This window comes from Leuciscus leuciscus (genome assembly GCF_965113295.1).
Source record: "Leuciscus leuciscus genome assembly, chromosome: 19".
Lineage (NCBI taxonomy): Eukaryota > Metazoa > Chordata > Actinopteri > Cypriniformes > Leuciscidae > Leuciscus > Leuciscus leuciscus.
This window is the reverse complement of record NC_138743.1, coordinates 35,633,314-35,647,744: the sequence shown is the minus strand read 5'-3', so window position 1 is coordinate 35,647,744 and position 14,431 is coordinate 35,633,314. Positions and strand designations below refer to the sequence as shown.

The window sequence follows — 14,431 nt, the reverse complement described above, 5'->3', positions numbered from 1 at the left end:
TTGTGTTTGTCCCTTTGAGCCATTAACTGAGGAGAGAGTAAATAGTTTTCTTTATTATTTTCTTTTTTATTGGCTATCGCCTGCAAGATGTGTTGGTGAAATACATGCTGTCTACAGTGGGGTCAGGGGAACCTACCAGTGAAACTGCGGCCGGATCCGTTTTTACATTGTAAATGGGCCTAATATTTTGGCAGCATTTGAGTTTGAGTGTCACATGTCGCCTAAAGAGCTACTATATGTACATGCCATGGTGGACAGCTGACCAACTGTTTGCATGTTTTGACTGTTGCGAGGGAACCGCCCTGTCAAGAAGCAGGCCTGCTCATTAGGGAACTCAAGTCACTTACTGGGCACTATTTCGCCATAATTTGTCAGCATTTTGTACTTCGCAACTTGAAATTCCATGTGTGTAATTTTATAGGATAAATGTGCTTTCTGCACTAAGCAGTTCTTCTGGAGTGATGATGGGGATTGTTAACCAAGTACATGACACTTACGATGACGAAGAATGATCATGAGGAAAGTGTATTTATAATGCATAACAGGTCTTAAAGGTGCAGTATGTAAGATTGACTATGCTAGCGGTTGAAATAGGTACTGCAGTCCAAATTCAAAATATTGGAGAGGGTTGTTCCTCCCGCCCCCTCTTCAGACACTCACGCGGGTTGCCAGTTTGAGAACACACAATGAACAATGAAAGGCGACGAGCCTCACACTCTAACTGTGCGTTCACACCGCCGCCGGCGAGAGGGTCAAAAGTGGCCAGAAGTCATTATATTTCAATGTGAGCCGGCGGCGAGGAGCGTTGAAGTCAGGTCAACTTTATGGTAATGAGCTATGAAGCGGTTCGGCGACAACCAATCGGAATGTAGAAGTGCTCCGCTTGAGAGGAGTCCAGAGAACGCAGTCAAGGAAACTTTGGTTCTTATACCCTACTTGTGGTCAGTCTGCACAAATAACCAACAACAGTTGAATTAAGTCAAGGCTATAATGTCAGGTAAGTCAGTAGTGCCCTCTGCTGGCCTGGAGCCAAAGAAATAGAAAGCTGGTTAAATTAATGTTCTGGGATCAGTACAAGTTAACTCTATTAACATTTGTGACATAATGTTGATGAAGAAAAAAAAATCCCACTTGTCCCTCTAAAAAAACTAAAAGAAAGAAAGAAATTTCAGATTTTCAATGAGAAGTTATTGAGGCCAATCTGTAAACGTTAAAATACTCAGTTGCATTGGTATATCCCCAAGACAAACAATATGAGTGTTAACATTATTTTTGTGGATTTTTGTACCTAAAATAACACGCATAACAATTATGATATAAACAGCTTCACAGCTGTTTTAACAAAACTTTTTTGTGTCTGGAATTCTGTATTTATCGGAATGAATCAGCATTATCCATTTTATAAAGTTGTGTTAAGGCTGATTAGAAATGTAATGCCCGCATGTTTGCTGTCACTGGTTGGCGATGTGGTTTTATTCTCCTGAGCTGATGCACTTACAGTTCATGAACTGGTGTTTGTATCCTCTCTTCATCATTAGTGTCGCCGCTGGGAAACAGCTTTGATTATTGCAGTGGGAAAGTGAGAAGGTTGTTTAGATACTCTGACCCGTAACAACTGTACTTTCATCCCCAATCTTTCCCTGAGCCGTTGGCATGTAGCAGTCCTGCTGGCTCAAAGCGTGTTTCCTGGCAACGCATCGGTTTCAACGCCTCACTTTTGTCTTCCCACTCTTCGGTTTCTCCAGATTTGATTCATCACGTCCAGAACGTTGACATGAATGTATAGTGAATGTTCTCATAGTCACATGCCAAATATACACACACATACATGTTTTTACATTGTACTTCCATTTAAAAAAAAAACTTTTGGTTACACTTTATTTTAAGGTGTCATTGTTACAGTGTAATTATATATTTAAGTACTGAGTAATATAAAGCAACTACATGTACTTACTCTAGGGTTAGGGTAGGATTAGGGTTTGGTTGAGGGTTAGTTGCATGTAATTATGCATAATTTACTGTTATTACTACGGTAAGTACATGTAACATATGTAACAAGGACACTGTGAAATAAAGTGTTACCAAAACTTTTGTATTGTATGTAATTACAGCTGTAATTAATTAATCTAATTGCATTTATAATTACACTTTTGACCTTCCCTTACACCTAATGCCAAGTTCACACTACACAACTTTAAACGTCGGCAGATCGCTGTGCTGTTTAGACTACATGACTTGCTCTGGAGTCTTGAAGTCGTTGTGGTGTTCACACTATGTGACACTACGTAAATGATCTGCAACAGGGGGTTACACACTACACGAGCTGACAACAACTCTGTCACCCAACGACTCTATCCGGTCCCAAAACCACATTTTGTCACGAAAACATGCGCAAGAAGTGGAATGGGAAATGGCGCATTGTCTATTTGAAAATGGACTAAATATATATATATATATATATATATATATATATATATATATAGTTTGTGCAATGATCTGTTTAGAACCCCGAAAAAAAAGAAAAGAATATGGGCTAAAGGATGGATAAGCACACATGGGCAGCAGGGATTGTCTGTCGGAGAGAGTTGGAGGTGAGTAAAACATTATAATGAAAAAGCAGCTGCCTGTTGTGGTTTGGCAACGATGGTTACAAATACAAAAGGCTTTTGTAATGTCATAACAAGCTGATCATTGGCTGCTGCTCGTCGCGACACGTGACACCACAGGCTATCGAGTCGGCCGACAGCTCCAGATATTTGGCATGCTAGATATTTGTCTGACGTCGGCGACGCGTTAGCGAGCGTTTTTGATGCGTCGTTAAGTATTTCACACTTAAAGATTGGCGAGCACGGATCACCCGCAGATTTGCACGCGATTACAGCCCTGTCGGCGAGCTCGTTAACTTAAAATCTTAAAATCCTGTAGTGTGAACTAGCCATTACCAACCCTTAAACCAACTCATACCACCAAACTCGTGCCTAAACACACCCGTGTTCCCCCTCAACAGCAGCAAAAGGGTTTTGCAATACAACATGAGCACAATATGTACATTGCACTTATTTTTGACGAATGTACATAATAGTTAAACACACCTGGGACTGGAAAACTAGTTTAAGTCTTTTTGCAGCTTACCTCAGTGTAAGGATCTTTGGATAGAAGCGTCTGCTAAATGAAGGACTGTAATTTAAATGTAAATGTAAACATGAATGTGAATGAGTTCTGGTCGCCGGATTAAAGCCAGCACATCCTGATTGCCTGGTCTTTGCGAATGGGAAAAAGTTTGATCTCAAGGGTTTTTGTAATGACAGAATTTGCAGGATTATTGAGGAGCTGAAAGACAAAACATTAGCTTAAGACACCGAAATATATAAAGTGCTTTAAATGTATAGTGATAAGATAATAACTTGACAGAATTCAGTTTTTTTATAGCGAGTTTCTGAAAGAACAGTCGATTGATTCAAACCTACGGCTTTTTTTGAGCAGTTCATTTGAGTACAGCTAACAATGACTACATATCAGAAAGACATGTTGTCTTGTTATTATTACCTCTTTCTTAAAAAAACAAACATAATTTCTGTGTTGATTGTTCATAGAATTGTTAATTGTTGTTTTCAATAAAGTGAGACATGAGTTCACAAAAACACTTCAGTTTTATTAGTTCATAGACACAGACATCAAGTCATCTAAAGCCCCCCAGATCTAATGCTGGTGTTTTGAGGCAATAATATTATGGTTACATGTGCCTTTACCAGAGCCATTTATACTGAAAGACAGCATATATATATGTGTGTTTGTTTGCAATGGCTGTATAATGCCACGCTCACACGCTGCAGATTCTCATGTACAGTGTACAGATAGCAAGTCTTCCTCATGACAGAACTGCTGCTTTATTAGAGCTCTATTAACCCCGTCACATCTCATTTACATCTCGTCAAATGTTTACTGATCGGTCTAGATGCACTAACCCTCTGTACACTTGTGTAGCCCACCAGGCTTACACCAGATAACTCAGATCTAGAAAGATGGACAGGAAATATTGTAGCAGAGCAGTGAGAATGCTGAATAAACAGTGGAAATGATTGAAGACAGGTCCACATTTCTCACCATAACATAACTATCTCTGTCAGCAATATGGCTCTGCTACAAAACTTACACACACTGTACTTTTGTCATACTTCACAATCTCTTAAAGAGATAGGTCACCCAAAAATCCTCACCCTCATGTTGTTACAAATGGACTTTCAATGGAGGGACTTAAATCTCTACGGTTTCATTAAAAATATGTGTTAGGATTTGAATGACATGAGGTGGGAAAATAAAGACAGAATTTTCATTTTCGGGTGAAACTAATTTCTTGGTGAAAAACTCCCCAACTATGTGTTTTTCAGATAGCTTGATGCATTACATTCTACATAATGTACATATAAAGATGCATGTGCCGCTTCCTACAGTAGATTTGAGTGTTTAATGACCTTTTCACACCAAATGAAACTAAACGAAAATGTCTGACGAATCACAGAAGATCTGCCGGCCTTTGAACACACCTTAACCCTTTAATGCCTGACATATGAAATCATAGTGAGAAGATTAAACAATGGAAGTGGAATGAACAGTTTATTGAACCTGTAGACAAGTTTGCATATGTGTTTTTTGTTGCGTATCATGTTTGATACATCAGGCTTTTATGGCTCGTATAGTATGAGACGGAGGAGACAAAACCCCTGTTTTATTCAGAGGCCAAAACTGAGCAAAGATGAAATTCTGATGCTTGTCATGTAAATCTGTGAGATCTTTATAGCAGTATAGCACATGAAATGCATGTAAATATCAGCTGTCACTCTATATCTGCCAATAACATGTCTTTGTAAGATATTTAAATGCTTAGTTTTATGATCAAAGTGCTGTTGTTTTGTTTTTCTTTGCTTTTTTTTGTGAGAGGGGGGAAACATAATGCAATGCAATACAATGAGAGATGAACAAATAACCGTTCCTCATAAGACTGATGGACCTTAATACTTGATAATCACATTTGATCATACATTTTTTGCAAAATTCTGTATGGATAATCGAGTAATGCTAAGTTTCTGCAGTCCAGTAAGTGTTCATGTTGAAATATCACTAACAATATCAAAGTAATTCTTACGTTTACGTGATTAAAATCAGTGAAGAGACGAGTGAAGCACGAGCTGAAGGGGAACGCTAAACTGAAACTGTCGATCGACTACAGAAGGTTAGAGACCTGTGTATTAAATACGGTACATTTACATTTACATTTATTCATTTAGCTGACGCTTCTATCCAAAGCGACTTACAATTGCTATATATGTCAGAGGTCGCACGCCTCTGGAGCAACTAGGGGTTAAGTGTCTTGCTCAGGGACACATTGGTGTCTCACAGTGGATTCGACCCGGGTCTCTCACACCAAAGGCATGTGTCTTATCCATTGCGCCACTACCACCCCACTACCACGGTACAGTCGTCTTTATGGGGTTAACATGTTGCCTACACTGTAAAATCCAACAGTGATTCTAACTAACACTTCTTAGTTAACTTTACTTAATGTCTTAACTTAATTGTAAAAATCTAGTAATCTGTACTATTCACATACTCTGCTTTGTTTACTAAGAAAACCCAAGTTAAGATTAATTGATTGGTTTGAGTGTGGTTTTTGAGGCGGGGAAATTCTTAATGGATGTTTCACTCATTTCCTCCACTTCTGCAGTTATTTCTCTCTGTTTGCATTCACTCATTTCCCAAAGTCATCTTGAATGTTGACATTTTAATATAAACTGAAAAATTTGAGTGAACATCACATAAGCTGACTTCATAAATTGATGTTGATTTTCCTAAAATGTTTTTAGTCACCATTATGGCGATTCGTGATCCCTTTGGTTGGGCACTTGGAACTTCATTTATACTATTGTAATTCTCTTCCCATTGATGCAGCGATTGCAACAAGAAATCAGTTATTCGGTTTCAAAGGAAGAGAAGTAATATATATATATATATATATATACATATGTATGAATGACGTATAACATAACTATAATTATGTTTTATAGCTTAACTTTTAATTGGGTTTATATAATCCCTCTATATTTGTGACAATCTAGTAATTGATCATACTTGAGTCACACAGACTTAATCATTCATCCTGCAAAACACAACAGTGGTAACAATTATATTTTATTTAAAGTAAATTATCAAGTACTCTCTACAGTTCTTTTTTAGTTACTAGAACTCTTGTGTAAGTGAACTACTGTATACTAAGCATTTGTCAGTACCACATACTTTTCCTATTTCACTTTACTTGTTTTTTTTTTAAGGCAATCGGTTTGCATGCTTTTTTTAAGTAAGTCCAACATATAGATTGTACAGTGACACAGGAAACTCACGGTTTGGAAATAGAGACCGTTTCACCCGATAAAAATGTTGGATATGAAGTCGATATATGTGGCTGTTTTGTTTTTCAGGAGGGAATTTGTGATGCGCTGCTGTTGATAATATGTAACATAACTTTTCTTTATAGATAATAAAGGAGTGATGTTTGTTTCCCCCTCTGCATTGTGTGGTTTATGTCATAAAGTGAGTCGGTCTGTGTTTGTGGTTTTCCCTGTAGAAATATAAGCCGGGCAGATGTGATGACATCCTGAAGTGGAAGCCGCCCAGCCACAACTCTGTCGATTTCAGACTCAAGATCACCAAAGTCGGCGGCGAGGGGTGAGTCACCGTCGCCATGGCAACTGCATTCACTACGCGCCAATCAATGCCAAAATCACAACACATCCGTACAACCTTCCCACAACTCATCCAGGCCACGCGTGTATTTCTGGAGGATTTCTCATGTGTGCTGTCTTTGTCTCTGTGATGTGTGGAGCGATTGTGAAAGTCACACGCAGGCGGTTAGCGTTAGAAACTTTTCGAGTCGCCACTTTTCGGAACATAATATGCACCAAAGTGTGATTTGTGAGGCCCGTTCCTGAACAGACTGGTGACTTTGATAATGTGCGGCTTGACATTTCTCTCATAAAGTGTGAGTTCTCTAGCGTTCCTCTTTTACGCTTCTCTCGGTCCATCTGTCCAGACTCCAGGCATTACTGTCCTCAAATGAGCTTATCTTTAAAGTGCAGGCGATCCAGAGGAAGAGCGCTGGCGCTTCTGCACAAACAAAGCCACTGTTTTTGTTTCCTCATGTGTAAATCCTGTGAAGAACTTGTCCAGCTTATATTTCACTCCAAAAATCTAAAGAAAAAACAACAACAAATTTCAGTTTTTTATTTCCCACAAATGCACGACACTGTAATTTGGAAATAACAATATATTTATATTTTGATTTACAAGCTGATTTTGAAGTGCTCCTATTATACCATTTTAAAGGTTCCTAATTTTGTTTTGGAGTCTCTTACAACACTTTTTCAATGACTCTCAAACAACTCAGTGGATGAACCAGTCTCTCTAAACCCCTTCTTTCCGTGAGCCTGCTCTGCTCTGATTGGTCAGATGATCCAGTCTGTTGTGATTGGTCTACTCTGCTCTGATTGGTCAGATGGCTCAGTCTGTTATGATTGGTCTACCCTGTTCTGATTGGTCAGATGATCCAGTCTGTTGTGATTGGTCTACTCTGCTCTGATTGGTCAGATGGCCCAGTCTGTTGTGATTGGTCTACTCTGCTCTGATTGGTCAGAGTAGTGAGAACGACAGACAATCTGCATTAATAGATACAGTTTTAGGTAATAGTGGCCCACAGCTGATTAGCAGAAGTATTTCAGTAAGACAGTAATAATGTGAGTTAGACAGTTAGCCGGAAACGTACATAATATAAAACACAAAAATAGAAAATGGAAACATCCATAATTAAACATACTCACAGGTTTTGATTTTGAGGAGCAAATTGGTCCAAATAAAGTGGGAACTTTCCCATCTTTAATGGATAAGCATTTTGTAAATCTCACTTAGATCCTCAGAGATTTGAGAAGCAGTCGTCAGAAGGTTTTCCTGCTGTTGTATCGCTGTGGTCATTTCAACCACAGACTCTTCACATCCTCATCCTCTGGAAGTCCTTACAGAGAGAATTAGCTTTTTCAGTGCAGAAAACAGTGTCTTCTCGACATGAACACAACATGAACCAGCTGCGGTGTTCGAGGGTCAAAGCAGATGTTGTTAGCGGGCAGCCAACGAAGACCATAGGCGAGCATTATGCTAATGTATTACCGTGTTACGTATGCAGGTCACGGAAATGAGACTGAAATTCCTGATGACTCGTACTGGCGGTTCAGAGTCGATTCTTTCTTTTGGTAGGCAATAACTTTGTTTATCGTGCACTTTCGACTTTACATCTTTGCAGAGCGTTTACATTCACAAACAGCTCTATTACACACTATTACACACTATTACACTCTATTACACTCTATTACACACTATTACACACTGCATGACAGGTAATATTAGAAAAACCATAATAGGGGCACAATATTTTTATTGCAGTAATGGGAATCTTATAATCATTAACAATGAGTATTACAAGCAAACTCAAAGAAAGATGCAATGCAGTGGTAAAATGTAAAAATAATAATAATAATATACAGTATATATTTTTAAACTTGACTAGAACTTGTTTTCATGAGGTTCATTCATATATTGTAATGCTTGTTTGTGTTTTGGTATTGGAATTGGATAATCTTTGTGTGTGATGTCTTGAGGAAGGCAAGCAGTGCAGTGGACCGGAACAGATCACCGGGATCTCGGGACATGCTTTAGAGACCAGGCTTGACATCACCAACTGTCCATAATTAAGATATTATTGTGGCATATTACTATTAAGACATTGCTGCAGGCAAATTCGAAACAGTTCAAGGAACAAAAACCGTAAACAACAAAACGATTTCCAGAATGTTAGAGAAACAATATTCATTTCCGTCAACCATGATAAATTTTCATGGCATCATTTCATGGTTAAAAATCCCCACTTCCAATTTCTCTCATTGGAAATGTCTCTCCCAAAACAATAACACCATAATCCGCAGCAAAATAAAATATTTCTTGCCCATAGGAGCCTGTTTTAAGAAAGCTTAATTTTGTTTAATGTATCGAGACAGTGTCTTTGAAATTACATTTTTGAAGCTTATTGATGGTAATTTGTCTAGTGTGTAACAGAATTCTACATTAAGCTTTGCAGTTATAAAGAAAAGGTTTATTTATAATCTTTCAGATAAGAAAACACTGTCTGTGGATAGGACACTAAATCCAGAATCTAAATGCAAACTGCACGTTTTTACACTAAGCAGCATACACTGTAAATACTGTATGTACCGAACGTGTTACTGTGCTGTGTTACTTTGCCAAATGTTTAAATAGAAAAACAATAAAAAATGTATGCAGTATAATGCAAAAGCATGCTCTGTGTGCTTTCCATCAGGCTCTCTCAGTCTGAGGTGAAGAGTTCATCTGTCCAGCGCCACATTCTGCACCAGGAATGAGATGATGTCAAACATCAATCTTATTTTACACTTTTGTCGAGTTTAGATGCCTTAAGATCTGCATCTGTGTATTCAAGGATATAGCTTTCATTTAAAAATAATGTTATTACGCTTTCTTTTATTTCACATTAACCATCTGGAAAGGAGGCTAGAACTTAAAATGCAGTTTCTGCTCAAACACACCAGAACTGTAGTTTCTAAACCCTGAGGCAAATGCACAGTTGTTACTGTATACTCAGTGTCCCGCCCCCACACTCTTCTCATTGGTCTATGGGCGTAAAAACTGACATGGATGCCCTGCGCATTATTAAAAGACAAGCCATTTCATAAACTCCACCAAAAAAAACAAAAAAAACCCCAGCAAGTAGCTATAGAGAAAGACGTTCGTCTGACGCATGTATACGTAGAGCAAAACTTAAAAATAGATCAGACAGAACGCTTGAATGGAGTCTTGACTCTTGGGGCAAAGATGGATTTATAAGGCAGCTTGCAAAAGTGTTTCAAACTCACAAAGAAAATATCTATGCCGTTATAAAATAAAAATAATGGAAACACTTTAGTTTTAGAGTCCAATTCTCACTATTAACTAGTTGCTTATTAGCATGCATATTACTATAGGATATTAATACTTATAAAGCACATATATTCTGCATGACCATATTCTACATCCCTTAACCCACCCAATACCTAAACTTAACAACTACTTTACTAACTATTAATAAGCAGTAATTAGGACTTTGAGGCAAAAGTCATAGTTAATAGTGAGAATTGGACCTTAATCTAAAGCGTGACCAAAATAATAATAATGATGATAAGAGTCGTGTAAGCGAACTGAACAGCCACTGGTGATTATTTATTTATTTATTTGTTTATTTACTTAGTTACTTACTTATTTTGATTTAACCAGGAAATAAAAGTCTTGAGATTTAAAATCTCTTTTACATGAGCCAAGACAGAGGCACCACACTTAATAAAAACATATTTTAACATAAACAAATACATTATTGTACATATACAACATGTACACATATCACTCAAAACTATTACAATCAGGTAAATCCAAATATATATCCAAATATCCATAAATTAATTTAGAGAGACCAACTCTTCAAAGCATAATTCCAATCAAACGGAGCAGTAAAACTAAACACCCTTTGACCTACAGTATATGTGTATGGACTTTCAGGATATGTATAAAAACAAGAGTTCTTTACACCTTATTGAGTGGTGTACTGCTGTGAATGAGAGGGAAGCAAATCCAGAATCATTTTATAAATAAATATGCACCAGTGCTTAAGTCTACAGGATGACAACGCAGGCCGTCCAACCCGAGACTACAGTAAACAATAATGGTAATGGCTTTTGCATTAGTAATAAACCTTAATGCTTCATGATAAACAGAGTCCAGCACCTGTAAACTACGCTTAGGCACCGCATATACATAAGATCACAATAATCCAACACTGACAAGAAAGTAGCAGCTCCTCCTCGCTTCACAAGACAGACTTAGGCTAACTCGAAAGACAAAGCCCAATTTCAACTTGATTCTGATGACCAAATAACTGCGTCGTTAGGATTTTACCCAGTGGATAATTTGCTCTAAAGCTTTGATTAACATGTTTCACAACTTTTCTTTCCTTTTTGTCCAGCATGTATGTTAAATATATATATATTGAGAAAGCCAATGGGCAGTGTGTGTCACAGAGTCCTGTCGCTCCCACAGCAGATGTGCCAGCGAGCAATGAGGTTATTAGCGGGGTTACTTCCCTGCCAGGAAACTGAGAAAGATGACATCTCCACTCTCCTCCCACACACACAGATCTCTCTCTCTCTCTTTATCTGTGAGTGTTTTTCCCTCTCACCATGCCCTCTATATTTGCCGAGAGCTTTGAAATGAGATGGGTAAAATAACACAAGAACCCCTGACTCTGTGCGTTTACGGCACTGACTGCTGGAGAAGCGGTAATGAGAGCACCTTGGGTTCGTTTGGTACAATTTTTAAGGAAATGAATTTGTGCGTTTTGAAAACAGATAAACATTTCATTAGTCTAGCAGCTCCACAAACACGCTTCATGTGTTTTAAAAGCAGCAGAAAGAATTCTCTCAGAGCACGTCTCAATGGTCTAGTAGACTTTACAAAGTCTTTGTTGCCTCAAAACCTGAAACGGCAAAGTAAACTCAAACCTTCTCCTGTTGCATTTACAGACTCTGTAATGTAAAAAAGGAGCTAAACTTTGAGTCTTTTGAGTTGATGCTATACATGCGAGAACGACAGCAGTGACATCTCCTCTGACCTTGTGTTTCTACAGTAAAAAAGCTGAGTTTCCAGTTCAGTTTCAGTGGAGAGAGGGAATTCTGCAAGACTGCTAGAACCACACATTGCAAAACAGCAGAAGATATTACAGTATATTTTCCGTATGTCATTGACCAAGCAGAGAAGATTTTGTTCACAACCATTCAAACTTTTAGTATTGAGCGATTTGGTGTTTTCAAGTTCTTCCAAAGGCTTTCTATGACAAGACATCAGTACTTTTCTGTCACACGGCTTAAGTTGAAACATGCCAACACTCTAACACTCTCCTTTGAAGTCCTGGACTTGTTAAAAGGTGAAATATCGTCCCATTTTCAGCTTGGCTACCCTCCATTCTCCATTCTCTGACAAGGATCCCATGCAGACCCTGCTTGTCTGACTTGTCCATTTTGCATTCTGCAAGAGACTGGGCAATTTAGACTATTTGACTTTTTTCCAATTTATTTATTCATACCTTTAATAACTTTAATTCACCTTTACTATCATAAACATCTGTTTTTAATTTCTGTTAAAAAATCAGGATGGTACAACTGTCCTGATATATTGAGGGGGAGATGAATTACAAATCTTAAATTCATTGAAAAGGCAACCTTAAAGGTGCAGTGAGCGATTTTTGAGAGAGAGCCAATCAGCAGTAGGGGGCGTGTCCACTCATTATGGGAGGAGAGAGGGTGAGCCAATCAGCCGTAGGGGGCGTGTCCACTCATTATGGAAGAGAGAGAGTGAGCCAATCAGCAGTAGGGGGCGTGTCCACTCATGATGGGAGGAGAGAGAGTGAGCCAATCAGATGGCTTTAGATGGCTGAGAGACATTGTGAAAGAGAAAAGCTCAGGGGAATATCATTGGAAAAAGAAGGGTTATGATCAGGCAAGAGCTTTAGGACCCGTGTTAATATTAGAAAAGCTTTCCAGCGCTGTTGAGACTGAAGCAGGAGGGCATGAAAACAGGTTGATATTGGTTCTGAGTCGAACTCTTGCTTGTACATACTCTGTTCATTTTTTGTGCTTCCTTGTCGTTCATTTGTTCATAATCCAAGCATTATTTTGCTTTGCTTTTAGTTTGCCATAATCTTCTAGTATTACTTAGAAATATATATTTACAAAACTGCTCATTCATGTTTCAAAAACATTTGTTTTCCTATTAAAAGTCATGTGTTGCATGTGGTGTAGAAAAAAAACATAGATATAGTGAGGAAACCTGTAGACCCTCATGACTGTGTGTCAAGGTCAATAAGTCTCTTAATATTTCAGATTATTTGATGTGTTTATGACAAGGTTACTTCAGGTTATATAATGTCCTCGGGTGACATTCCCAAAGCTTAATGAAATAATTCATTTTTTAGGAAATAGATGAATTATACTGAGTACATTCACAAAATCATTAAATTTAAACTGTTTATTTATTTACTTTTTGAGGAAACCATACGAACCCAACTTGAATACAGAGAGTACATTCATAAGAACTTGGTATGTGTTTTGAACAGGTTTTCTCCTTTTCTTTATCGAGGACGCTCTTATTTGTCCTCATGCAAATGAGCGGTAACACACTACAGCAACGACCAATGATATTGCAGAGTGATCTGGCGACTGATAGGGTTGGATACCGTGGTAACCGTTTAATCACTGTCAGTGTGAACAGGACTTTACGTGTGTGATCCGGCAGTTCCACAGATTGACACACAGCCGTCCGGTTCATCCAGTCTGTTGATGTCAGTGTTTCATGAACACATTTCACAGAATTTCCTCTGAAACATTATCATCAAGTGGAAAAGACAACCAGATACTCCTAAATGATTTCTTTTATTGAGCAGTCAACAGATGGTTGAGCTTGATGGTCTTAATTATTATAGGAAGAGAGAAATGCACATTTCAGCAGTTCACAGATTGCTACACCATTTCTGGAAACAGTAATGACACACCAGTGTGAAGTATACCTGCTGAAAGAGAGACATACACACACACACACACACGCCGGATGAGCCTTTGTGGACCAATCAGTCGCTGATGTTCAGGTCTGGTTCACACTGAAGTTGATTTCCAATGGCCATGTAAACAACTACACTGAGTTTCATTATTTGACGAAAAGCTGTGCGGATGATCTGCATTTCAAAGGGACAAAACAAGCGCTCGGTAACAGAGGCTAAAAACAGTCTCGGTGTTTCGGGATGCTCCAAATACACCGCACCATTAGCTTGACTGGCAGGCAGCTCTTTTGCCCTCAGTGTCAGGGTTTGGATCCGGTCTCCTCCCCGTTGATTTACTACTATTTTGGATGGTAACACATTTTAGTGGGCGTGTGCGTGTGAACAGCTGGGACCATTATAGACCGCCGGTGATGAGAGGACTGCAGTGTCCTACAGTCTGTTTGTGGGGGAAATTAAAGACATAGAAAACATTTGCAATGATCATTAGATTCTAATTCTGAATCCATTTCCAGTCCTCATTTATTCATTTTTCAGTCAGATGAATAATTTAGAGAAGATTGTCAGCTTTCAGATGAGATGTCAGGTATGATGTGGTCATTCAGTTGATGATTATTATGGCTGTTCAATATGCAGATTAATATTGGCTGAGAAAAGCTCCCAAATGAGGATAATTCAAAGATATTACATTTGTGATTGTGGTATACAGACATTAAAAGACTT

The 14,431-nt window shown here is 38.4% G+C and overlaps 1 protein-coding gene and 2 long non-coding RNA genes across 3 annotated transcripts in view; 2 read left to right on the top strand and 1 right to left on the bottom strand.

The window, feature by feature from the left end:
* rngtt (RNA guanylyltransferase and 5'-phosphatase) overlaps nucleotides 1-14,431 on the top strand; it is a 116,204-nt gene that overhangs the window by 90,044 nt on the left and 11,729 nt on the right. Inside the window, exon 13 of the mRNA XM_082147934.1 lies at nucleotides 6,620-6,720. Within this exon, the coding sequence (XP_082004060.1) occupies nucleotides 6,620-6,720 (101 nt within the window). The remainder of the gene's footprint in view (nucleotides 1-6,619; nucleotides 6,721-14,431) is intronic.
* Nucleotides 1-14,431, bottom strand: part of LOC309482568 — a 97,835-nt gene that overhangs the window by 73,124 nt on the left and 10,280 nt on the right. The window lies entirely within an intron of this gene.
* On the top strand, nucleotides 6,727-8,375 carry LOC309482598. Its single transcript, XR_014200334.1, has 2 exons — nucleotides 6,727-7,541; nucleotides 7,639-8,375. It is a non-coding gene; the product is annotated as an uncharacterized lncRNA (long non-coding RNA).